The following is a 24,339-nucleotide window of genomic DNA, read 5'->3' on the forward strand; positions in this document are numbered from 1 at the left end:
AGATACATAGACGCGGTTAGAGAACGAACAAGTTACCGCCGAAGGAAGAAACGACGCCGGAGTCGCGGTTTAGGGCCGCTTATACGGAGAATGGGAACAAAGCTGAGGACTAGGAATTAAATAATTTTATCACAAATTGACACCAACGAACACCAACGATCGTAAGAAAACACGTAAAACATCAAATAGCTGGTTAAACTACCGAATTGACACACAAATTCACCAACCGGTCCACCGACCAATCGATCGACCAATCGATCAATCGATCATTCGATTGATTTAGCTACACACACGTTTAATGAAATCTCGTTTTCCTTTTTTTTGGTCATAACGCTATTTTTTCTTACTTCTCCCATTTTTGTTCGTATCGCTAAACTTATTGATAACTGTTATGAACAATTAATAAAGAAGTAAATATATTTTATCTTTCTTGTTTATACGCGATTCGGAAGATGGAAAATTACCACGTGACATACACGCGCGAATAGTTTTCGATTTGAACGCAGCAACGTATCGGATCGTCTACAGTGTGTGGTCAGATTTGGCATAATTGAGTGCATCGAGGACCACCTAGTAACGATGAATTTCCTATAGCGCTTAATGGAATGTGAGAAAAGCAACCATATGCTACTGCACGGGCCGCATGTACGTGAGTTAGGCGTTTCGCGCAACTTCGGGAAATCGAGAAAGAAGGCGAACGTGAGCTTTTCCTTCTCGATCTTGCAATGGATGAAATTCGACCTTGCACAGCCGACATCAGATTTCGAGTCTCGACTGCCAAAGCATATTTACTTTCCGACCTACAGTTACAAAATCGAGCGTACACCTATGTTGATAATGAAGATTGGCGACAAAATAAATACAAACACACATATATAATTTATTTGTATATTTTGACAGATAACTCGTAAACAAATTTTTTAATAGCATAGAGTATCTGTTTATTTCTAATCGAAAACCTAAAATCGAAGCTATTTTGCTTCCACAAAATTAAGTGCACACATAAATATTTTCGTTATTACGAATATGATGTATGTAGATTAGTATTTTGTGGCGAAGTCTTTAAAATCAATAGCAGCCCGTAATCGTCATGACATAGAATTAATTAATTTTTCTACAAAAGGAGGCGAAATATTACTCCATTCTTACTGTAATTTTAGTTGAAAATCTTCTTTGTTTGTGAAATTATAATTTGACATTTTGGATTTTAATTCTCCCCAGAGATGTTCGATCGGATTAAGAGCAGCTGACTGGAGAGGAGTTTTTCACAATTTAAACACATTGGGCATTTTATCTATTAAAATGTACAAATAAAATATGTATTGTGTTCTTAGTCTTAAATATGTGTATGTATTTGTATTCATTTTATCGCCAATTTTCATTACTAACGTATGTAGATGTACACTCAATTTTGTAAGTGTACATAAAAACAGAAACCGCGCGAGACAAATCGAGCAGTCAGCTACATATTGGCAATACCTAAACAAAATATTTTGGACATCACTAATAAGACTGCGGTTACAATGTTAATGCATACTTCCACGAGAAGGCACAGCGTGTTTACATCCCCACTCCTGTTGCAGTCCGCTGACTTACAGGCATTGGTCGAAAACGGTGACGAAGATCAGTGACAGCCAATCAGCGGATTGCAAGAAGAGTGGGAATGTAAACACTCTGTGCCTTCTTCTCGTGGAAGGACGATATACATATATATACCACACCTTACGTCGTGGTATCGTTGATGCAACAAGGCGGAATCTACGATCACAAATGAGGTCATCGATACGGAGGACCCTTTTTTCCTACGCACGTTCGAGGAGCAGACCCCCGAACGCATTTCGGCTTAAACGGCTTAAACCTAAACACTTCGCTCATCGATACCAACGATCCTAGCCTAAACAGAGCCTAGCATATATATACACTTCTTACAAAACGATCTTTCTGCATTGGAAAAGATCTAACTGTTTAGTAATTTCATCATACGTGGATATTTAATTTTACCTTCGAAATTTTCGAAATTTTTTTTCGTTATCGTACTTATACCCACGATTGTCGCGAGGTTGGATTTCAGCTGTTGCAAGAGCGAGAAGGAAAGGCTCAAATTTGTCATCTTTCTTGATTTTCCGAAGTTGCACAAAGTGCAGAGTCCATGTATCACGACTCGTGCAGTAGCATGTGTTTACTTTCCCCACCACTCCGTTAGGTGCTATAGGAAATTCCTCGTTACTAGCGCCGCCCTCATTCAAACACATTACAGACAGTGGTAAATCATGGAAGATGTTTTCATACTGTGTTAAGTGATTCGGTTTTTTAATAACCGTCGACAATTTTATATGCAAATACATTCAGCCATGAATGCTAATGATGATACTTACGGTCTCGTAACCGAATTGAGCAAACATATATTGCAAACGTATCGACGACCCTTTTATCGGAATGCTCAATTTACCGATGACTACGATGTTAAAACAATTAAACGTCTTCGGATCAAAGCTTTCGAAATATTACTAAAAAAAACTGACAAGAGAGTACTTAGTCAAGGTAGTGTAAACTTTTGGTATCGCTATAGATATGTGATTTGCATCTATTTCCAATTCTGTTATTTTTATCGCCGTTTCATTATTATATTTATTTTCGCAGATTATACAGAATGTGAAGCAATAGATCCAATAATAGAAATACAAAAGCATGCTTTTGTAATGAAATTAGGGTTAAGGCATGCATACAATGCTACCATGTTGGAGCATCTTTTAGAGGAGCTTGCAGAATTTTCATGTTTGGAATCATCGGTTTGTTCCGCTCTACAATTACTAGTTCAATTAAAAGATTTTAATGTCACTCCTGAACCAATTACAGTAAGTTTAAATTTTAAACGTAAAAGAGCTGCAAAGCGTTGCTTGTTTTAATGCATTTCGTTAAAATTTTCAGAATATATTTTATTATGGCAAATCTAACCCTGCTATACCTGAAATTACATATAATGCCAATAATGCCCCATCGTTTCAAATATATCCAATGGAATGTTTTATATTATCCAATAAATTTGAAGCAACATTGGAAACGCAGAAGCATCAAATTATGCAGGTTATACCCACAACAGTCATAAATAAATTGCACTTTTTACATGGAGCAATAAAATCTAAAGGCATCATTGAAACTGAATCCATAGGGTAAGATATAAAGAAAGTATCTTCCTTTTATTCTTAATTATTTTTATCTTTGTTTTCATGTGTTACAGTGTGTCTGTTGCGCCTAATTTTATGTCCAATCATGTATTCGATACAATGTCATCACAGACATCGATATTCTCGAATCAACATTTTACAAAAAGTTTAAACTTGGATCCATACACTTCACAGAGAATGGTGGTAAGTTTTATACAATACAATTGTACATGCATTGAATACTAGAATTCTATGACATATCTTCGCTCGAAGGAAATTTAAGTAAAGAAGAGATATGAAATTAAAAAAGGAGTTGGAATTTTAAAATATAATTGTTCCACGAACAACATGTTGTTCGTCTATATTGGGCCTTATAAGCACTTCGTGGTGCGGCAACTCTATCAAGTGTTTTTTTTCAAACAGTTTTTTTATTGATGTAGGCTTATGGAGGCGAGGATGAAAATGAACATACTACTTGTGAAAGGAGGCTTGTAACGAGTTATTTATACTCTTCTTTCGCACCTACGGAAACAATCATAAAAGAAAATGACAGTCTAGTAGATACATGGAAATCTTCTGAATATAGCGTTATTGACGAATTAAACTCTACTATGAATTCTTGGAATTGTGCATGGAACCAAATTGATATTACCGATACATCTCCTTTAGATCATCGAACTTGGGAACATTTCGGAGAGTTGCAACCTACAAAAGAACCAATGTTCATGACTGATTTACCAACAGTTGCAATACATTTAGCAAAAATCAAACAAATGAATAGTCTACCGTTGCTCTCAGGAAAGGTAAAAACTTATGTATTAATTATTTGTTTTGCAGGTGATATGTTCATCGTTGCTTCTATATGTATACAGTTTACTTACTTAATGTAGATAATGAACTCTGTACTCCTTCTGGAAGAAATTTCCAGCAAAGAATTCATTAATGACGTGAAGTCAATGTTACTTGGAATAGAGTCATATACCTTTAACTACACGCATATGGTACGTATTTTAATTAATTGCAACGAAGATCGATCGCAATATGATTAATCGGAACTTTTTAGGCGGGATTTACTATACGAAAAAATGTCAGTGTTTATGGCGTGTGTTCAAAATCATTAGAAAAAACTTGTCAGGAAGCTATTAAGTGGGGTAATTGCTTCAAATTCTTATCGTATTTAGTTACACCCAATTCACAAAGCGGCAAATTATTACAAGAGGGTCTCATATTCAAGGTTTGAGACGATAACATATACAGAAATAGAAACTGTAATACGTTATAAATTCAGATTCATGTTTGACAGGCCATGTGTTCGAATATCAAAGAACTTCTACTTTATTATCAAGCAGCGCTTCTAAGAATATTCACTTGTGAGAATAAATCGAACAGACTATTGAAGATGTTTCACACAGTTCGTCCAGTGGCGATTTTAATTACTAAAGTTGCTAAGCTCTGCGAATTTTACAAAGAGAATCAGTGTATGCATAAAAAAGGAAACAGCATTCTTACTAGAATCTATAACGAAGCGATTAAAGTGACAGATAATAGGGTTGCTTTAGTATTTTATTCTTTATTAAAGTCTTGCTGTGATGTTTATTTCCGGTACGTACTGTTGAGGAGTTATTATATTTATCCGTCCGTAGTGCTGAATTTCATTCAGAGCATACCATATTTAAACTTAGTCATTTGCAGGTTTTTGCAAAAATGGATGTTTGAAGGGATATGCGATGATATTTATGGTGAATTTATGATTAAAACGAGGCCACAGTATTTACGTAACAGAGGGCATAAATTTTGGACGAAAAGTTTCAGCGTGTGCAACGAAGTTGTGCCCGGTTTTCTAATTGGCTTAACAGAAGCAATACTTCAATGTGGAAAAACAGTTAGACTTCTCAGAATCTGTGATTCTAAGGTATGCACACGCAATAAAACACGGCATCAAAGTATAGTATAGTTACTTATATAGCATCAATCGCATCGTACTGACCCTGTTTGAGGATTTAGAATCCAGTGTGCCATGTTTGTATAACTGAACAACCCGAAGTAAAAGTTTGCTTGAGTGTATCTACACTGTACGAACAATCATTGAGATGCCGAGAATATGAAAATAAAGGTAAATCTGCACTTGGCCCAGTACTTTCTCTTTCCACAGCTATTCTAGAGCAAAAGGATTTGGAAAGGAAAACTGCAGAATTTGTTGTGTGTGCTCAACGTAATACAATGTTGAGAATTCGTGGTAAGCGCATCATCCATTGAAAAGAAAAAATATAGATTTAATTCTCAAAATGGAACAATAAAAGTATATCATTCCTGTCTTTCTATACTTTTATATAAAATGATTATAGAAAAATGGGAAGACGCACTGAAAAAAGTAGCGCAAGCTAAACGTGATCATTTGGTAAATGTAAAAGAACAGCCTTCGATTAACAATATGCAGCAAAAGAAAAAGGCAGAGAACGAATCGTCTAATAAGATGTGTCAAATTGAACGTAATAAACAAGAAAATGAGACGCAAGAGAATTTACGATACATTGAACGGTAATTTATTAATAATCGAAATTATATTTAGCGTTTAAAATATATTGAAGTCGTTAATTTCAATGTATCTCTTTATTTTGTACGATTTTAATCAACTGTGCATTTATGCTTACAGAACAAATGTTTTGAATTACTATGAGGATCTAGCTAATGATATTGATAAACGTTGCATGCGTTCACACTGGCGCGCTAAAAGAATGGCTTTCTTTGATAAGAGAGTGAATGCGTTAACTGCGGCAAACCGAGATTCACAGGCTCAGTTAAAAATCACTGATGAAATCCGCTCTTTAATAAAATTCAGTTCTTTAGCAGAAACTCCAATTTCGTTCGAAGACGAAAATGAAAATTACTCAAGAACATCTCATCAAACGTTTATCGGAACTACCTCTAATGCGATGATAAAATCATCTGTCGAAATTGACCAAGAAGATACGAGACAAAGTCAATGTATACTTGAAAATCGTGCACATATAACAACAAGCAACAATAACGAAGAGAATGATGTTCGTGATTTTTTGAACAATCAAAAACTAGAAGTATTAAATGAAAAAACATTGTCAAAACTACCACAAAATAAAAATACAACGAAAACAATTATTGATACAGATACCAATCATCAGTTATATATCGCAACACCTTCGGGAAACATGGAGTCGGATGAAGTTTTAGAAGATTTATCCATCTATAAAATAGATCGTACATTGGCAATTGAAAGGCCTAGTTTTTTGAATATTGCTAATAACGATAATACGGCAATAAAGTCGCAGGTTAGCAAGTACGTATGGTCTTTAGAAGGTACCATGACACCAAACAATAATCAACTCGATGTACAACAAATTAAGTTTACATCTACTACAAATGACACAACGAAAATGACTGTCGATCATGCCAAAGATACTACAGTTTTAAATCAAAGAAACGATTTAGTAACACCAATGTCGTGTACCACGGATAATTTTGCTTCATCGATACAGAGTCCTATGTCACAAACGCAGAACTCAGAAGACCGATCTCCCATTGAAATCTCGAACACTGATACGCATATGTTGAGCTCTCCTCGTACGTATACAAAATCACCTGCAGGCATAAAAGAAGATCCAACATTTTCAGATTTATTTGTATTAGCGCGAGATGAATCAACTACGGTGTCTGTAACAGCGCCTTTAACCGTTGCTGATGTCGAGGTAATTGATCATACCTCCCTTCAAGCCTATCTGGAAAAGTCGATTCGTATTCCTCTTAACATACAGAGCTGTCTTGTTAACAACGCTGTTATCAAATATTTTCTTAAGGAAAACAATTTGTTGTTACATTTACACAGTTTACGCAGTTACTTCTTCTTGCTGAACGGAGAATTTGCCAAGAGCTTGACAGATTCACTTTATACTCGCTTGTATGAGATTTCCATACCCATTGAACTGTTTAATTCAGCTACGTTGACGAACCTCTTAGAACGGGCGCTTGTTAATTCGTTCAACAGTGTTTACGTGAATTCAGAGCTTCTTACTCTCTCGGCGAGGGACACACCAACTCAGTTACACGTAAATTTTATTTCACATTCTTTACTTTATCTCGTCTTAATTCCATAATTTCTAAATGTATCAATTTTCTTAAGAGAAGCTACTGTATTTTCACTCTATAATTTCACAGATATCCGATCCAACTGCATTAGACTGTATTTCTCTTAACTACAAAATAAGTTGGCCGTTGAACATTCTACTTGATGATACGGTCATGCAGCAGTATGGTAAAGTGTTTAAATTTTTAATAACGAGCGGTCGAGTTTCCTGGGTGTTGCAAGAAGACTTTAGCATTATGAAAAGAGATCGAAAAGTAGTTACGTCGCAACAATACCATAAAGTAAGATTTTACATAGCAAGTTAAAACTCGTTCGAAAATCGTGTAACAGTCGTTAATATTTATTTATACAGCTACAACTGTACAGACATGCGATGACGCAATTTATGAATGCTTTGCACAATTATTTAACATGTAGCGTTCTATACGCGAGTTGGACCGAATTTGAGAAAGACTTGGAAAATTCTTTAACGGTAGATCAAATATATTTGTCACATGTAAATTATATAAAACGAATACTTTCAAGGTAAGAAATTACAGTCTTTCTTTCTTTTTTTTTTTTAATCCTCGAGTACTGTGTCGGAATCATTTTTGATTCGACATTTTCCTCGAGACACGCACACAGTACTAAATTTTGCTATTATGATAGAGATAATTGTGTATCTACCAATTCTTCCACGAGGAGAAGGCACAGCGTCTTTACATCCCCACTCCTGTTGCAGTCCGCTGTCTCACAGGTATTGGTCGAGAACGGTGACGAAGATCGGCGACAGCCAATCAGCGGACTGCAGCAAGAGTGGGGATGCAAACACGCTGTGTTTTCTTCTCGTGGAAGGATGATACGTCCTGTATTTACTGTCCCGACCGATGGAAGTATTGCTCCGCGTATCCACTATTTTTTTTTCACTGGCCTCTTTGTTCTTCGCCATACTAATTTTATCTATAGGTTTGCGAGCAAAATAGTCAAAAAAGAAAAAAAGAAACACAGTATTCCCCTTTACTTGTTTATAAGTGTTTCCAAATGACTTAATTCCATAGAATGTTCTGTCGAAAGAAGACTCGTGTGAAATACGAAGGAGTTCGAGTCTCGAGTGATAGTCAATGTTTGGTACATGTGTATGCGTGAGCTCAAGTCGCGAGCAAGGGAAAATATATCTGCATTGGTAAAATGTCGGTGTATAAGTCGGAAATGAATCCGACACAGGACTGCGAAGTCCAATACTTTGAGGGTTAATTCAGTAAAGCGTAATTACATACATCTTTTTATAGGTGCATGCTTAATACCCGCGGTGAAAAAATACGCATATGCTTAAACAATGTATTCAAAGTTATTTTGAAATTCCACAATAGATTACGATCTCAAAGTTGGATTATGAGATCTACAGGATACATACACCCGAATTTTAAAAAGCTAGAACAAATGTACCGAGCATTTTGTGAGTTACGTGCGTATATGGCACACGTTGCTTATAAATTAGCCATTAGCGGATATCAACCACATTTAATGCATTTTTTAAACTCTCTTAATATAAATCAAATGTATGATTTAACCACTAAGAATTATCGAGGTTTTATAGGTCAATTGGAATTGTAATAAATGATAATATTTCTGTTTTTTACTTTATTTCCGAGATTCCACGTTGCTCTTTTCCTCACTTATCTGCCTCTCTCTCGTGTCGTTTTGAAATCAAGGGTATAAATAAAATATAATATCCTTCTTTCAATTACACTTAATTGAAAATGAATTTGTCGCTAGACAATTTCGAGTAATCATAAAACCATGGATCACACATTTGATATTTATCAAAACAGAAGAGGATCGTAATATTGTCTTTTCTCGTAAAAAATCAAGTCTTACAATACCGTTATGTGATTACATGTTTACCTTTAGCAAGTATGTTGGCGCATCGTTCACACAAACCTTTATCCAGAGACTCGGGATACCTTCGACACCGTTCACATAATTCTTTTTGAATATTATTTACATGAATTTTCGTTTCTGTAATTTCATGATTTTCAGTCAATATTATCGAGGATAATTGTAATATTTCGCATAATTCAGACATCGATGATTGTTCTTTATCTTGTAAAAGCTGTATAAAATAAAATAAAACTAGATATCGTGTTACATTTAGTGCGTTTGTTGCTTATATGTACTTACAGAAAGCGAGGAAAAGTCCTCTTTTGTAGCTTCTATAGTACCAGACAATTTCCACGTATTTGTACTAAAATTTTGTAATAGATTGTCCCTTAATCGAAACGCTACATCAACGCACTTTACGATTTCTGGATCATTCCAAAATTCTGATATCTTGTGCGTGGTATAGTAGAATGGTATTGATGCTGTGAATGCAAAACCTAATTAATACGTTGTTCAAACTTGTTCTTATTTTCGTTGTTTACGAAAATAATTAATTTTACCTTGATTTTCGGTATGATATAACCACACTTCCTCCACTAAATGTGGAAGAATTGGAGTGATGGTTTTCAAAAGGATGGTTAAAATTTCTTTTACAACTTGAACAGCTGCAATGCGTGTTGGATGCGTCGCCTCGTCGCAATAAAGTCTATCTTTTATTAAGTAACAATATAACGCTGACACATCATTCGCTACGAAGTGCATGATCGTTTTACCGGCATTGTGATATTCATAATTATCGTAATACTGTTGAATCTAAAACAGTGTACAAGGTTCCTGATGTTACATAAATATGAAAGGTTTTTTTTTTTTAAATTTAACTTATCGGTGTGTTCATTAACTTAAAAAATGATAAATATCAACATTACTTGTTTGTTGTACCAGTATAATGAGTGCATCATAAACTTGTCGATGATTCGGTACTGTGGTTCGCAGTGCACACCCTTGTGATAGGGATGTAAAACACCCAGAAGGAAACGTAGTATTAAACGCAGTCTGTTGATAGATAATTTGCATTCATTGAGTAATGACTTTGAAATTGGTACATGCGTATGTTGACATCCATGATTAGCCGCCCACCATCTGAACAAAACAAACAAAAAGAAGCGTGATAAATTTTATGGCGTTACGTTACAATCTTATTACATATTCGCAAACGTATACTAGACAATCGCATTCAGTACCTTAAGACATCAACACCATAAACCGGAGTTTTTTTCAAATTGGATCCACCCAACAAAAGTTCTTCCGGATTTATTACGTTTCCTTGTGACTTTGACATCTTTATGTTATTTTCATCGACTGCAAATCCATGCACAAATATCGCACTAGATAGCAAAAATGTAAGGAAGGAATGCAAGTATCTTTAGTCCTGCATATGTCGCTTTCAAATTCATTGTATTTTTCTTACCGATAAGGTGGGCATTCCTGTAAAGCAACAGACGTTATTAGGGACGACTGAAACCAACCATTGAATTGGTCATATCCCTCTAAATAGAGGTCTGCCTTGCCATCCGGTAAAACTGCTGACCACGAGGTACCACTGTCGAACCAAACATCCATAATATCCTGAAAAATATTCATTGACGAATGTAAAATAAACAAGGGTTTTTCTGAACTTGAATTTATTCAATCCAAGTTATATATTACTTTAACGGGGGTTCACCTTTCCTTTTTCTACGTCATCTGTAGCAATATTCATTTCTTCAATTACATTCGACCCTATTAACTCTTCCGTTGAATACATCCACCAGCAATCGGGACCATATCGGTCGATTGAATTACACAAACGTTCGACCAATGCTCTGAGAAGGTGAAGAATAATTAAAAAAGTAATAAAAAAAACAAAATGCAAATAGTACGATTGAATGAAGGTAAATATGCTAATACGTGTATAGTAATGTCTTAGATATTGGCCAACATTCAGGATCGAAACTGGCCAAAATTGAAGGCAGATAGAAATCCCCGAGAAATCCCGTGTGTTTCTTTTTTCAGAAAGTGTGAGTAAAATAGAAATGCATAACACAAAACAAAAACAAACATACTTGGCCGCTGGGACAAGTAGGAAACCAGTTCCAAAAACTGGTGAGGATACCAATCGGCCAATTTTCAAGAAAAATATACCGGCCAATATCCAAGGCATTACTGTACATATTTCCAAACAATACCTGCTCGTAAATGCTTTGCCTGTTGTTTTGCTGTAAAGTACAGGTATAGGCGTGCCCCAAGAACGTTGTCGTGAAATACACCAATACGGTCGTCCCTTAATCCCAGCAAGTAAAGCGTTTGTAAAAGATGTGCGATTGCACTTAGGATATATCTTTACGTCTGCGAGGCTGGCCTTATGCAATTACGATGAACATATTTTAATTATGTGATAGAACCGTATTATTAATTATTAACAGAAAGGTTTAAATCTAAATTGGTAAAAGAATGTAACGAAACAACTTACAATGACTTTTTCTCTAAGAGAATCTATATCGATGAACCACTGATTACTTGCACGCATAAGAACTGGTTGCTTTGTTCGCCAATCGTAAGGATAACTATGAGTGAATATTTCAAAATGCAAGACATCTTGTGCTATGTGATTTAAAACTTTATCAGTTCCCTCCGTTAATACTTCCAATCCATGAAATTCTGTACCAGCTGCTTCAGTATATCGACCTTCACTGTCTACCAAGGATAACTGTAAGATTAAGAGACATCATTGATTATGGATCATATAAGGTTGGATAAAGTCTTTAGAGAAAATAAATTTAATTAATTTTACTATAATTAAAATCTGTTTAACAATTAATCAATTATATAGTGACCATCTTGTTCTGTGACCTTTTTCTTGGGAAATGTAAAAGAAATGTTACATCAGAAATTATATCAAATAAAGTGAACGAATATCCATAAGAATTTTTCTTCCCAACTTCATATTTAAAAGTGTTCATTTTAAGAAACTGATACAACTATTAACGCAATAATACTGTAGCTTACAACAGGTATGCCATTTTCAAGTGCAACCAGAAAATCGTCTGAGCCATGTGCGGGAGCAGTATGAACTAAGCCAGTACCCAGGTCCATTGTAACATGATTTGCAGCTAAAAGGGGTAATTTCTCTTTCTTCAAAGGATGAAAATACATGGTGCCCTCCAATTCCTTGCCTTAAAAGTTAATATCACTTGCGTCAATATTTTAATAGTACTTGGTACCGAACTGCTTTGAAGTTTCTATTATCGAACAACTTATATAAAATTGCTGCGGTTGAAAATACTGATGCGATCCCTGTCATTTTACCATCTGTCTTCGTCATTCTTGCATATATTTAATAATAAAATAAGCTAGGCTATTATAGACCAAGATGTACGTCTTGGTTTTACCTCTTCGTTCAAACCATTCCCTCAGGAATTTTATTAAATTTGTCAGATAATACTTAACACTCGGACAGCAACACTTGGGGTTGCCACGAACAAGTAGCCACAATAAGCCAAAAAAGAAAACGATGTTTCTTATCTACTAGAAATCATGAGTATGTATATGTATATGTAATCATATATACATATAGTATATAGTATACACATGTAAACACAACGTCTATGTACGCGCTTTATTTTTCATTCCTATTATCGATTGCTATTATTTGTATTATAAATTGTGATAATAAAAAGAAACGAGAAACACCATTCGAATGTAAACAACCAGCTTTACCTGCAATGTCTATTAGTGGTTTCTGGGGACCAATTTTTGATTCAACATTATTCAACAATTCTTTCCCAACGATGTTTAAGTTTCCATTGCTATCTTCAGCAAGACAATATATGGCATTTGTCAAGAAAGCCACAGCTTGATTAGCTACTAAAGTCCAAGGAGTAGTAGTCCAAACGAGTACATATACAGCACGATCTTTGAATGAATCTAATAGTTTTGGCAAGTTATCAACACGCAGACGAACAATTACAGCTTTACTTTGATGTTGCTTGTTGTACTCTAATTCAGATTCTGCTAATGCTGTTCTGCAATACAAAAAATACTGAGAAAATGTCTCCACCTATAAAAATAAATTTGGAGAAATTATACTCAACCTGGAGGAAGGAGACCAATAAACTGGCATAAAATCCCTAAATATAATACCTTTCTCGTATAACTTTATGAATTGTTGGAGTTGATTTTTTATATACGAAGTCTGATTTGTTAAGTAGCATCCAGATTCGCTCCAATCAGCCATCACACCCCAAGATTGAAAACTTTGTTTCTGTTTAGTAATAGCTTCATTGGCATATTTACGAGCTAAATACATAATAAAAGAAACAGGCAACCATCACAGTAAAATTCAGTTAACAATGAACATTGTACATGTTCAAAAGAAGTCCATACTCTATAAGAGTGTTCGGGTACCTGAAATTTTTTATTTGTATCAGGTCGATTATTTCTTTAGGTTTGGATCGGGACCCAAAACTTTTTTCACAACATACTTCTTATATTATCTAATATGATAGCACCTTTGAATCTTACAGTTTAAATGGAAAATCTGAGGAAAAAATTAATAGACATCATAAATACATTGTGAGAAAACTCTAAATTTTTCGATTACCAGAAACATTTGAAATCAAGATCCAATTTCAGTTTCAGGTACTCAATGTCTCGATGTCCCGACTCGATCCAACCTGATTAATGCCCTACCCGACTGAAGGCTTGGGTATTCATAATTTTGGGTACTTGAACACCCCTAATGCTCTAGTAACTATACCTTTTTGCCTAATTGTTAAGGGCTCTTGTATATTAATATCGTGAATGGCTTTCAACTCAATAGGAAGTCCATGACAATCCCAGCCAGGAACATAGTGAACTCGATTTCCAAGTATAACATTATTCCTTAATGTTATGTCTTTAAGAATCTGTAAATTTACAGAAAAAGCTAAAATATAAGGACAATAAGTATTATAAGAAGGTTCGAACCTTATTAATAACATGTCCCATGTGTGGAGTTCCGTTTGCGTAAGGAGGTCCATCGTGTAAAACGAAATCTGGACCTGATAAATTCTTCCTTTGCCAATTGTACAATTCGGAGAAACCACATTTCTGTGAAAAAGTGATATAACAAGACATTATGAACAATTAACAGAAAAAACCAGGGTAATATGAAATTATGTAACAGTTAAAATTTACATACTGTGGTTAAATACTCATCCTTTTCTATCCGTTTTTGTCCATTAAGTTGTGCTGGAAATTCAGTGCGTGGAAGCAACACAGTTTCAGAGTATTGATTTTGTTTTTTTACGGTGGTCTTTACTTTCGTATTGATGGTTAATTTTTCTTTTATGCTCCTCTGTGCTTTACTCAAAAACAATGTTCGCTTTTGCCCGAATGAAATTCTATGCATATTTACAGTTTTGTGACACAAATGCATATATATTTAAAACTGTCGCGTCAAATTGCGGTTCGAATATTCCGAATACAGATATAAATAATACCGTCCAAATAAACTTTTAATAATAATCTACAAATACTTGTAATTATCTACATGGACGTAAAATTGTTGATAAGAAACAAATGTTAAGATAATTATTACACAAAGGAAAAGTTACGGACGCACGATTACATTCAGTTCAATTTACTCGGCTATCGTAACGTGCATGGTTAAATACCACGGAAATTAGTAATGTGCATGTATGTTCAGCTATTGCGATTAATATTTATTACATCGATCTTTTACTGCTAGTAATTAAAACTTAATAGCTGCTAAGATGAAACACGTCATACAGAAAATTTGAAAAGAAAGAGAAAGCAACATTCGCACATAGTAAACAAGGAACCGAAGTGTACGATAGGTAGGTTAGTCCGTTCTGGTTCGTTCCAACCGATCCGATTTCGGTCTCGCGTACGATAGCTACTATCGAAGAAATATGGCTACAATTCTCGGTAGCTCGTTCTTACCGACCAGAGTGAGGAACCGTATTGAGGAATCGTACGAGGAACCAACTTTTGGCAAATGTGACTGTACTAGTTACAGCTATCTTGCCCTGAGCGTCGTTCTATTCACCATTGGTACAGCTATCACTATTTCTGCTTTGGGTGAGGTCGCAGACGGACACGTATTTTTGAATCTTGGTCACATGTGGCTTATCGGTCCAATATTCATCTGTTCCGGACTGATGGTAGCCATCAAGTGTATGCTTTATCTTCGAAGAAAGTCCGTTATACAAATGATTATTCATCAGCGACAATTGCTTAGGGTAAGTAGCTATTTCGCGGTTTGTTCTCGTTCCGGCAGTTTTCCATCGGCGGCCCGTTTCCGGTCCTAGTTGTCCCTATATCTGTTGATCTTGTAATCATCGTCGATATCACATAGCGCTCAAGCTGGTATATCGGATATATCGATTATCGAGAAATATGTATTTACATGTCCTTCGTTTTAAATGGCAGCGCGGCAATCACTTGAACGTGAAAAGTTAAATTGTATACCGGTAAGCGCGTCTATGTCGAAATCATAGGCAATATGTTTATTAAATATCGCCAAATACAACATCGAATTTAAACGAAAGAGACATGTTTAAAAATCCGAGATAGATCGTTAGAGTATATTAGTTTGACTGTTCGGCAGCAGGAGTTGATGACCCGTGCTCGTGGTATGGGGCACATTGGTACAGTAACTTCAGGTCCGCCTTCCTACGAGGTAATTGTCCGAGAAAATTCTAACGAACTACCGCCACCTTCTTACGCGGAAGCGATAGCTCTTCTACAGAGGACTATCGGGAACGGTAAGTATTCGTAGTTTTAATAATTTGTAATTTTTTACTACATTTTACCATGCAATAGAATATAAAAAACTGTTTCTCTTGCTTTAGATGCCAAATCGAGTTGTGAAACAGTCTCTTGCAGGAATATTGCTATAGCTGAGAACATAAGGCAAAAACCTTGAAACGGATATTTCTTCCGATCAAAAGATCGAGGATCGCGAAGAATTGCAACTTCACTTTTTTAAGTGCAAATAATTGCTCGTTTCTTCATTTTCTTTCTATATTAAACGAGCTTTTTTTACTATAAACTAATCGCAGATCCGTTGCGTAAATGGTCTCTATCGCACGCTGTATTAGTTAACGGGCAATGAAAGAAGAGTTATCTGGAACGCGATACGTTCGAGTATGATAGAAAGTCGACGAAGCGGCAAAATGATTATGCCTTCCTCATACACATACTACGAACATGTTACTCAAATATTGTTGATTCGTAAAACGATCAAAACAAAGCACGCACGATAACAATATTTTCCTTAATGCCTTACGAAAATGCAAAATTACATTCGGTAAATATGCTCGATTCCCTTTGGCTGCGAGAATTGAAATATAATAAAAATGAAATTGCCTTACATCGAAATTAGGATACTCAAATCGGAATAATACGTGTTGTAATAAATATTTATACATCGTACATTATAGAATCTAAATGATCGTATTTAATTATAGAAAATAACAAACTACTTGGAACGTACTTTGGCACTTAGCATCACCAGTTTAGTTAGCCTTTAAAATTTGTACGTGGATATTTTTGCGTATAAATTCGATGTTAACAGTGGCTAAGGAGAAATGTTTGTCACCTGAAAAAGAAGCGGTAAATTTTGTCCATTGGAGAAATGCTATTTACCGATAACTGTAGAATTCGTTTAATATTGTAGTTATTTTAATCGATTAAAATTATTACTTGCGACAATAGAATGTTAACGGGTAATGATATATTGCTATATTCTTTGAGCTTTTATACGTTTTTTAAGCGGGTAAAACAAAAATATTCTGTCTGAGAGAGTTTTACGAGTCTGAAAGTTTTGTATATACACAATGGTGATAAGCTATGATAAAAAAAAAAAAAAACAAAAAAAAAAAACAGAATTTATTATTGGCAAGATGTGTAAAATTTATGTCGTTAGTTGTTTGTGTACAATATGTCGTATGTTATTGAAATTATTAAAAGATATTGCATGTTTCGTATAACCAGTTTATTTTTGGGATCTGGTACACGTACTAAACACATAATCAAGAAGGCCTGTTAAAAAGTTCCTCGTAGAATGAACATAAAATGTACAATACATTTAGTGTTTTTAATGTATATTGAATTCATAGAAACAAGTTTTACGTGGTTTATATAAACAATCAGGACATATCAAAGAAGAAAAAAAGGATGGTGCAAGAGGATTAAAAAGAGAGGAAGAGAAAAGACGAAGTGTACCTTTTAGGATTGAGCAACAGCCAACATTTCTTCTTGATGAATAAGATGGGTCGTATGGTTAACAAGGCTCATTAATTTTGATAACGAAGCAGCCCATGCATCTAATAAAGCAGCCGGTTCTTGTGTTCCAGTAAATCGAACTACGCCAGTTGGTCGATCTGTACGAGCATTTATCACTCCAGTTTCGACTAGATTGCAGAGACACGATTCAGTTTCTTCGACCGGTAAATCCAATAATTCGGCCATACGAGTTAACGTGATTTTTGTGTAATATTTTGCCATAATTCTAATATTCTATAAGTTCGATTAAAATACGATAAGCATACGATGAAGGTTGTTAATTATAACGAGAGTTCGAAATTTTACACTTACATGTTCAACAACGCGATTTCGAAGATCAGTCCACCGTTTTAGACCTTCTTCCGTTGAGGAGCTAAAAACTTCTGTTGCTCTGAGGTCTCTTTCATAGATCTCACAGAGTCCGGACCACTTTATCAGTTCTGGATTCACAAAAAGCCGTAACAGTTCTCTGGAGGAAAATTAAAAGGAATTTGTTGATGTACAAATAAAATGCGTTAATTAATCGAAATTTTCGAGGAACAAACAAGCACTACTTGTATGTCGGTATCTCATCTAGAAGTTTATCTGCGAGTAGTCTATGAGTCAAATCAGCTTGCTCCGGTTCATGAGGGGCGAGTACAAGATATAAAACAGCTCGTGAAAGTGCAGTATGCTTCCTCTCAGGATCGTTGCTAACGGTTGGAGTCTCTAGAACTGCTCGATTGTGTCTACATAATTCTAAGTGCCAACCTTCATGACGAGCTAATTCCATCATCAGACTGGAATAAAAATAAATATTTTTCAAACAACAATTTTAAACATTTATTTACTTAAAGTCATTTGGGGTGATAATTTACTTACTCGTAATATTTTAATTTAAGAGTCTGGGCCTCTTCTTTGTCGTTTTCATCCTTGAAAAATTTGACATTGATTTTCTTTGCTATTATTTGAGTACGCATAAAGTCCTGTTTTGCTAAACATAATCGCATTTGCTCCAAGATAAGAGAAGCTTTTTCCAAACGTGACATACTACCATATGTCTCAACCTGGAAAATGATTTTAAAACTAACTGTATTAAAATTTTCTGATCTTCCCCTCCATCCTTGTAACATACATACTTGTAATTCCAACATAACAGCTGCAGCACCAGAAATATCTCCATCCTCCTCTTTGATTTTTGCTAAACGATGAGTAAGTCTTGCTCTTTCAACCTCTACATATATCTTAAATAATAGGATCATATTGACTTTTCAAATTGTTTAAAAATACATTTGTGATAATTGTAACTCTAAAAACTCTTTACCTTCCCTTCTGTTACTGTACGCAGAGTTTCTATCAATTTAATCGTGGTTTCCTTATCTGGCATCTTGTCTATGTAAGTGGAACATTCTTGGACCATATTTGTAACAGCCTGTTTCAATTGAGAACGTCTTTTGGTCAGTAAAATTATATGTTCATTTAGGGCTGCCCAATCTTTTGCTTCTAAGCAAATTTCAACAATAGCAATCAAAATTCGAGATGTAGATATCATATCAGCACCCTGTAATGTTTCCAAAACATCATTTATTTCTATAACACAAAAGGTAGAAAACATTAAGTAAAACATTGTAGAAACACTTAACTGTTCGTGCCAATTTTTCTAATACCAGTAATTGGTCTAAAGCATCGTACAATTTTCCTTCCCGTGCCAGCTTTTTGCACTCTGGGATTTTTGTGTCGCAATTGCTGCTATAATCTAACTCCATTTTCATCTTACCAGAATCCATTGCAGTTTCAGGTAGAACCATATTGTCTATGGAAACAAATTGATTAAATAGACAAATCGCAAAAGTATATATTTGAAGATCAATTACCTTTTTATATGTATTTATAACCTACAAAATTTGTCGTTCTTGTAATACCGGTAACACTTACTGATATTTTCTTTCTATTATGAGACGTGGCAATAAATCGTAGAAATGCTTTCTATCAGGCGTAATCTACATACGTGTATAAATGCATTTAACATTTACTGTAAGACAATGTCAAAAAACGATTGTCATGCATTAACCGTAAAATAACAATGCCGACCACATCAAGATTACGCTTATATACTGAAATTCTTCGTCCTACTCTACAGTTATTGATGATAGAGGGCAGCATTATCCACTTTAGAGTGAGAATTCTCTAGGGAGGAACGAACAATGTGATGCCATCATGGCATTGCCATGTTGATCTAAACCGGAAATGACTGATGGTGTATATGTATTTCAAATTGTTCTATATCAGATACTTTTCACTGCCATATAATCTGCTGTTTCTAAATAATACATAACATTAAACACATTTTTCTGTAGATTTACTTTACAGAAATTAATAAAATATAATGCGACGAGTTTGTTTTATGGATTATGATATGATCAGTCTGAGTGTTTTTATATGTGTTTTAAAATTTAAACTTAACCCGTGAACTTTACGTTGGTTACCAGAGGTGATACTTCGCCGTTTTTGGAGAACGAAATTTGTATGCGCATGTGCACGAATTGATCAATAGGACTCGCCAGACATGGCGTCATTTGAACTTTGAAGCGCATGCTTACCACTTCTTTGTTCTTCAGTGCCAAGTCAATTCTAATTTCTACTGTTGTAGGTTAAGAGTTTCTGGATTCCCAGTGCATTAAGGACTCCGTCTTATAGCAATTAATATAAAACTCAACAGTTGTAATCACGATATACGTACTTTATACTTGATGCAAACCTTGGTGACACTCCTGGAACATATACAGATTAGATTAATAATTTTCAACTTTAATGAATATCAGTTTTAGTTGATTCATAGAAGTGGTATTAGAAAAACAGTTTTGATATTTTTATATTTAATTAACATACTATTGTTTAATATATAAAATGAATATTGTCTGCGTAATATGTAGTGACTTACTGATACCATCTGATGATGTTTTTTATACATCATGTGGACATATTTTTCATTATGCCTGTTTGAATCAGTGGTTAGAGAGGTGAGAAATTTTTAGTAAATTACCAAAACCTTATAATTTTTAACGAATATACAATATATGAAAAGTCTCTACACCATGTCATTTGTATTTTGTTTTAGTATTATTGTAAAAGAATAGTTCATATTTAAATGTTTGAATATTATTTGATGTAAATTTGGCGAAATATTTTCTTATATTATTGTATGAATTTCGTTAAAAAGTGGAAACAATTTTCATTACAAGTGAAATTCAGTCATTGAATTCATTTATTGGGGTTTCCAATTTTTAACCTAAAAATTGCATTTATAAATGTAAATAACATAGATATAATTCAGACTTTTAAATTTATTCTAATACATTTAAATATTTATGGAAAAGATCTGTAATATTTTTAACTTGTATAATTACATGTATTGACTTCTATAGAAAACTTTGGAAGTTCAAAAAATTTTCAGATTATTGTTACACATTTCAGCATTTTGTTTAGCAAAATTTATGACCTAAAATAATGGTTCCTAACACTAGAACTATCAAAGTGGTCAAAATAATCCATTCGTAGTTTATAATAAAAATTGTCAAAAATTTATTCGACTAGATTTTTGCAAATGTACCATAAAGTACATAAAGTATCTATCGTTTTAATTTCTTTAGTGTAAATAAATGCACCATAATTGTCTGTAGTTCTAGTGTTAAGACAAAAATTAACCTTTTGAATGTTGAATACTTCTCAACTATGTTAGTAAACAGGGGAAAAAGATACATTGGAAAATTAGTTTGTACAATAGAAATATCAATTTTAATTTAAGATTTAAGAATAAAATTAAGAAATAAAGGTAGTTATTCTTTGATAGTCTCTCAAAAATTACATAGATGGTAAAAAAAATGTTATTTTACAGTGTACTATAGTTCTACCTTAGACTTGCATCTAAATAGTTCCAAAGCAGTAGATGTAAGTTAAAAAATACATAAGTTAAAGGAAGGTATATATATATATACCAACCGAAAATAATTTTTTCAGAACGATTTAAAAATTTTTAATTTAATTTTTTAATAACTTTTTAACGAAGCCTCAGTCAAGAAATTGATATTCCTAATCTTCGTTTTATTTTGGCCTCTAGAATCTCCCATTAAAATTTTTCCCAGGAGTGGCAGAACACCCTGTATAATAGAATATTTGATTTTATATTTTTAACAACTATGTGGATTTATATCAATTTATAATTTTTTTTTTATACAGATCCAAATCTTGTCCACAATGTAGAGAAAGAACCACATTAAGTCAAATTAGAAGAATATATTTTAATTTTTCCAATGATGATATCAAGGAAGATAAAACCTCTTTGCAGCATAAAATTGATAATCTAAATTTTCAGCTTAATTTACAAAAGAAAGATGTTAATTCTCATTTAAAAAAAATTAAAATATTAGACAAACAAAATACAAAATTGAAAGCAGAAGTTCTAAAAGTAGAAAGCCAGTTAAATATAAAAGCTAGTGCTATTTATGGTCTTAAAGAGCAAATTGAGTTTTATAAGAAAGAGAATTTAGAAGTAGAAAACTTGAAAAAAGAAATTGAACTGTTACAGAAAAAAATTGTAACATATGATAAGTATGTGAAAATGTATAATCCTTATGACATACATTAAATATATAATTTAATAATCATACATTTCTTTTTAAGTATAAAAACTTTGCTTGAAACTTCTACAGAAGATATAGATGAGATCGCTTCAAGAACATGTGATCCTAATACTCTTATTACATATATAGCTGTGATGAAAAGGTAGTTAAATACTATTATTTATTATATTTACTATCCATATTTTACTTAAAAAATTATGTTACAAATAGGGAAATGACAAATAGTTTGAATAAAAGAAGAGAGTTAAGATCTAAAGTGAAAAGCTTACAACAAGAAGTTACTAAAGTATCTATGGAACGGAACTTTTTATCAGAAGAACGCGTTCGGAGAAAGTATGAAAATTGTGTAATAAATAGTATAATAAATTAAATGTATTTATTATTAAATATTATTTACAGGCAATTAGAAGACGACTTAATGACTTGTGAAAGTGAAATAATATATTTAAAAAATAAACTTAAAGACTCTGAGAAAAAGAAGTCATTAGACAAACAATCAAACAATATTGATTTCAAATCAATAAATAAATTAAATAGTAATGTAAAAAATGTTTCTAATCAAAATAAAGTTGAAAGCACTGTAAATAATATGAATATTGAAGAATCGAATATTAATCTGGACCAAGGGGATTTATCCAAGATTGAGACAATTGAAGTGATTAATTTATTATTTTTGTAACGTAATGGTTTCACTATGTTTGTTGTTTTTACGTATTTAATAACTTCTTTTCAGGAATATGAAAATCATTCACCATATCTTCCAGTTAAATCAAGAGGAGTATGTGCTTTAAAACAATCTTCACAAAAGCGTGGTGCAACGAAATTTAATTCATTGGGTTTTACAAAAAAAGCGAAAATTGATCAAAGTGCAACAAACGTAAGAATACATATGACAATTTATGATTATGTTTATCATTTATGTTTATCATTACTTAGGAACAAGTAAAGATTCTTGCAATTACATACGATGGTTTTGGAGGGCATTCAAAACACGATCAATTTCCTAATTCGACTGATACAAAAACAATGAAAATTAGAGATGACATAATCAAATCCAAAAGACAAAAAGCTAATCTGAATAACCAAAAACTAGGCGATTTTTTTATAAATTTTATGTAATTTAATTTAATTTGTTAACGCACTATACAGGGTATTCGGCCATTCCTGGGAAAAATTTTAATGGGAGATTCTAGAGGCCAAAATAAGACAAAAATCAAGAATACCAATTTGTTGATTGTGGCTTCGTTAACAATTTATTACCGTTTAAAGTTCCGCCTGTAGAACGGCAATCTGCGAACAACTGCGTGCATGCGACAGTGGTTCTCACTCAGCATGAGAAACTCTACTTGCTGATATATCAACAGCTTTACAGTTTTCTGAGTGAAAACCACTATACGCGTACGCAGCTGTTCACAGATTGCCGTTCTACAGGCGGAACTTTAAATGTCAATATCTTGTTAACGAAGTCTCAATCAACAAATTAGTATTCTTGATTTTCGTCATATTTTGGCCTCTAGATTCTCCCATTAAAATTTTTCCCAGGAATGGTCGAACACCCTGTATATGTAGTGTGTAGACTACTGTAGAACATTATCCGATGTTTTTATACTTAATGTTTATAACGAAGTATTTTTAATGTTTTCAATAAACGATACTTATCCTATCCTGTTGCATCTAGTACATAAAAGTGCATATTTCTTTAGAAAACGAATGTTATAAATGTGGGTTTTACATGTGCATATATACAATTATCACATACGAAAGTGTATTTACTGTTGTCATTGCAAACGTTTTCGAGGTTTTATCATTTTTATGGTTTTTACTAGTTTTCTTCCTATTTGTCCGTTAACAAAGTTTTTTAATGATAAGCAATTACGTTCTTTAAATTTCTCTTTTATATTAAAGAAATCTTAAAAATATCTGTGGTGCTATAGTTATGCACGACAGTACATATATACACAATATACATATGTCTATTATGTGTAAGAACACAGTAGCTAATTTGGAAATACACAATGGTCGTGTTTACGCGGTGACTTTCACCGAAAACGACACATCAATTGTCGTTTTTCTAAATCTATTTTTTCCATAACGGACTCCTGTCTAGTAGACGAAGAAAGTTGTCATCGCTTATACATACGTATAACGTGGGCGTGTTAAAGGCTATAGAATGAAAAAACTTATTAAATAAAATTACATATTATTATTTTAAATAGTATTTCAAATAATACATTATTTCTCTGTTATTTTG

The 24,339-nt window shown here is 33.6% G+C and overlaps 5 protein-coding genes across 10 annotated transcripts; 3 read left to right on the forward strand and 2 right to left on the reverse strand.

The window, feature by feature from the left end:
• Nucleotides 1–2,286: 2,286 nt before the first annotated feature.
• On the forward strand, nucleotides 2,287–8,898 carry LOC122397371 (gamma-tubulin complex component 6). 2 transcript variants are annotated; one of them, XM_043396497.1, is made up of 15 exons: nucleotides 2,287–2,541; nucleotides 2,641–2,855; nucleotides 2,929–3,170; nucleotides 3,239–3,368; nucleotides 3,605–3,967; nucleotides 4,055–4,165; nucleotides 4,228–4,398; nucleotides 4,468–4,766; nucleotides 4,857–5,076; nucleotides 5,169–5,400; nucleotides 5,510–5,702; nucleotides 5,818–7,243; nucleotides 7,353–7,562; nucleotides 7,634–7,806; nucleotides 8,550–8,898. In XM_043396497.1, the coding sequence occupies exons 1-15, from the start codon at nucleotides 2,334–2,336 to the stop codon at nucleotides 8,872–8,874; spliced, it is 4,518 nt and encodes a 1,505-aa protein (XP_043252432.1). In that variant the 5' UTR covers nucleotides 2,287–2,333; the 3' UTR covers nucleotides 8,875–8,898. The 2 variants fall into 2 exon arrangements, with proteins under 2 accessions (XP_043252432.1, XP_043252433.1); XM_043396498.1 differs by having other exon boundaries at nucleotides 3,239–3,365.
• A 247-nt stretch (nucleotides 8,899–9,145) lies between these two features.
• LOC122397375 (isoleucine--tRNA ligase, mitochondrial) lies at nucleotides 9,146–15,073 on the reverse strand. 3 transcript variants are annotated; one of them, XM_043396501.1, is made up of 15 exons: nucleotides 14,360–15,073; nucleotides 14,146–14,268; nucleotides 13,937–14,084; nucleotides 13,272–13,476; nucleotides 12,898–13,202; nucleotides 12,187–12,353; nucleotides 11,651–11,887; nucleotides 11,367–11,539; nucleotides 10,865–11,003; nucleotides 10,610–10,767; nucleotides 10,383–10,526; nucleotides 10,068–10,281; nucleotides 9,702–9,954; nucleotides 9,442–9,623; nucleotides 9,146–9,373 (listed from the first exon to the last, which is right to left on the reverse strand). In XM_043396501.1, the coding sequence occupies exons 1-15, from the start codon at nucleotides 14,594–14,596 to the stop codon at nucleotides 9,146–9,148; spliced, it is 2,913 nt and encodes a 970-aa protein (XP_043252436.1). In that variant the 5' UTR covers nucleotides 14,597–15,073. The 3 variants fall into 3 exon arrangements, with proteins under 3 accessions (XP_043252436.1, XP_043252438.1, XP_043252437.1); XM_043396502.1 differs by having other exon boundaries at nucleotides 9,182–9,279; XM_043396503.1 differs by lacking the exons at nucleotides 14,146–14,268; nucleotides 14,360–15,073 and having other exon boundaries at nucleotides 13,272–13,584; nucleotides 13,937–14,077.
• Nucleotides 15,074–15,085: 12 nt separating this feature from the next.
• On the forward strand, nucleotides 15,086–16,306 carry LOC122397389. Of its 2 annotated transcripts, none has more exons than XM_043396525.1 (3): nucleotides 15,086–15,422; nucleotides 15,791–15,947; nucleotides 16,035–16,306. In XM_043396525.1, the coding sequence occupies exons 1-3, from the start codon at nucleotides 15,093–15,095 to the stop codon at nucleotides 16,106–16,108; spliced, it is 561 nt and encodes a 186-aa protein (XP_043252460.1). In that variant the 5' UTR covers nucleotides 15,086–15,092; the 3' UTR covers nucleotides 16,109–16,306. The 2 variants fall into 2 exon arrangements, with proteins under 2 accessions (XP_043252460.1, XP_043252461.1); XM_043396526.1 differs by having other exon boundaries at nucleotides 15,794–15,947.
• A 79-nt stretch (nucleotides 16,307–16,385) lies between these two features.
• Nucleotides 16,386–19,572, reverse strand: LOC122397379 (26S proteasome non-ATPase regulatory subunit 12). 2 transcript variants are annotated; one of them, XM_043396508.1, is made up of 9 exons: nucleotides 19,323–19,572; nucleotides 19,092–19,261; nucleotides 18,773–19,009; nucleotides 18,588–18,692; nucleotides 18,331–18,515; nucleotides 18,024–18,248; nucleotides 17,782–17,938; nucleotides 17,410–17,703; nucleotides 16,386–16,783 (listed from the first exon to the last, which is right to left on the reverse strand). In XM_043396508.1, the coding sequence occupies exons 2-8, from the start codon at nucleotides 19,254–19,256 to the stop codon at nucleotides 17,413–17,415; spliced, it is 1,365 nt and encodes a 454-aa protein (XP_043252443.1). In that variant the 5' UTR covers nucleotides 19,257–19,261; nucleotides 19,323–19,572; the 3' UTR covers nucleotides 16,386–16,783; nucleotides 17,410–17,412. The 2 variants fall into 2 exon arrangements, with proteins under 2 accessions (XP_043252443.1, XP_043252445.1); XM_043396510.1 differs by lacking the exon at nucleotides 16,386–16,783 and having other exon boundaries at nucleotides 17,160–17,703; nucleotides 19,384–19,572.
• A 516-nt stretch (nucleotides 19,573–20,088) lies between these two features.
• On the forward strand, nucleotides 20,089–23,280 carry LOC122397380 (E3 ubiquitin-protein ligase TRAIP-like). The gene is made up of 7 exons (XM_043396511.1): nucleotides 20,089–20,468; nucleotides 21,685–22,056; nucleotides 22,129–22,230; nucleotides 22,299–22,421; nucleotides 22,488–22,743; nucleotides 22,822–22,965; nucleotides 23,025–23,280. Exons 1-7 carry the CDS (start codon nucleotides 20,356–20,358, stop codon nucleotides 23,205–23,207), a joined length of 1,293 nt encoding a protein of 430 aa, XP_043252446.1. The 5' UTR covers nucleotides 20,089–20,355; the 3' UTR covers nucleotides 23,208–23,280.
• Nucleotides 23,281–24,339: the final 1,059 nt, after the last annotated feature.

This window comes from Colletes gigas, unplaced genomic scaffold (genome assembly GCF_013123115.1).
Source record: "Colletes gigas isolate AHSC1104 unplaced genomic scaffold, ASM1312311v1 Colletes_gigas_Sc00009, whole genome shotgun sequence".
Taxonomy (NCBI): Eukaryota; Metazoa; Arthropoda; class Insecta; order Hymenoptera; family Colletidae; genus Colletes; species Colletes gigas.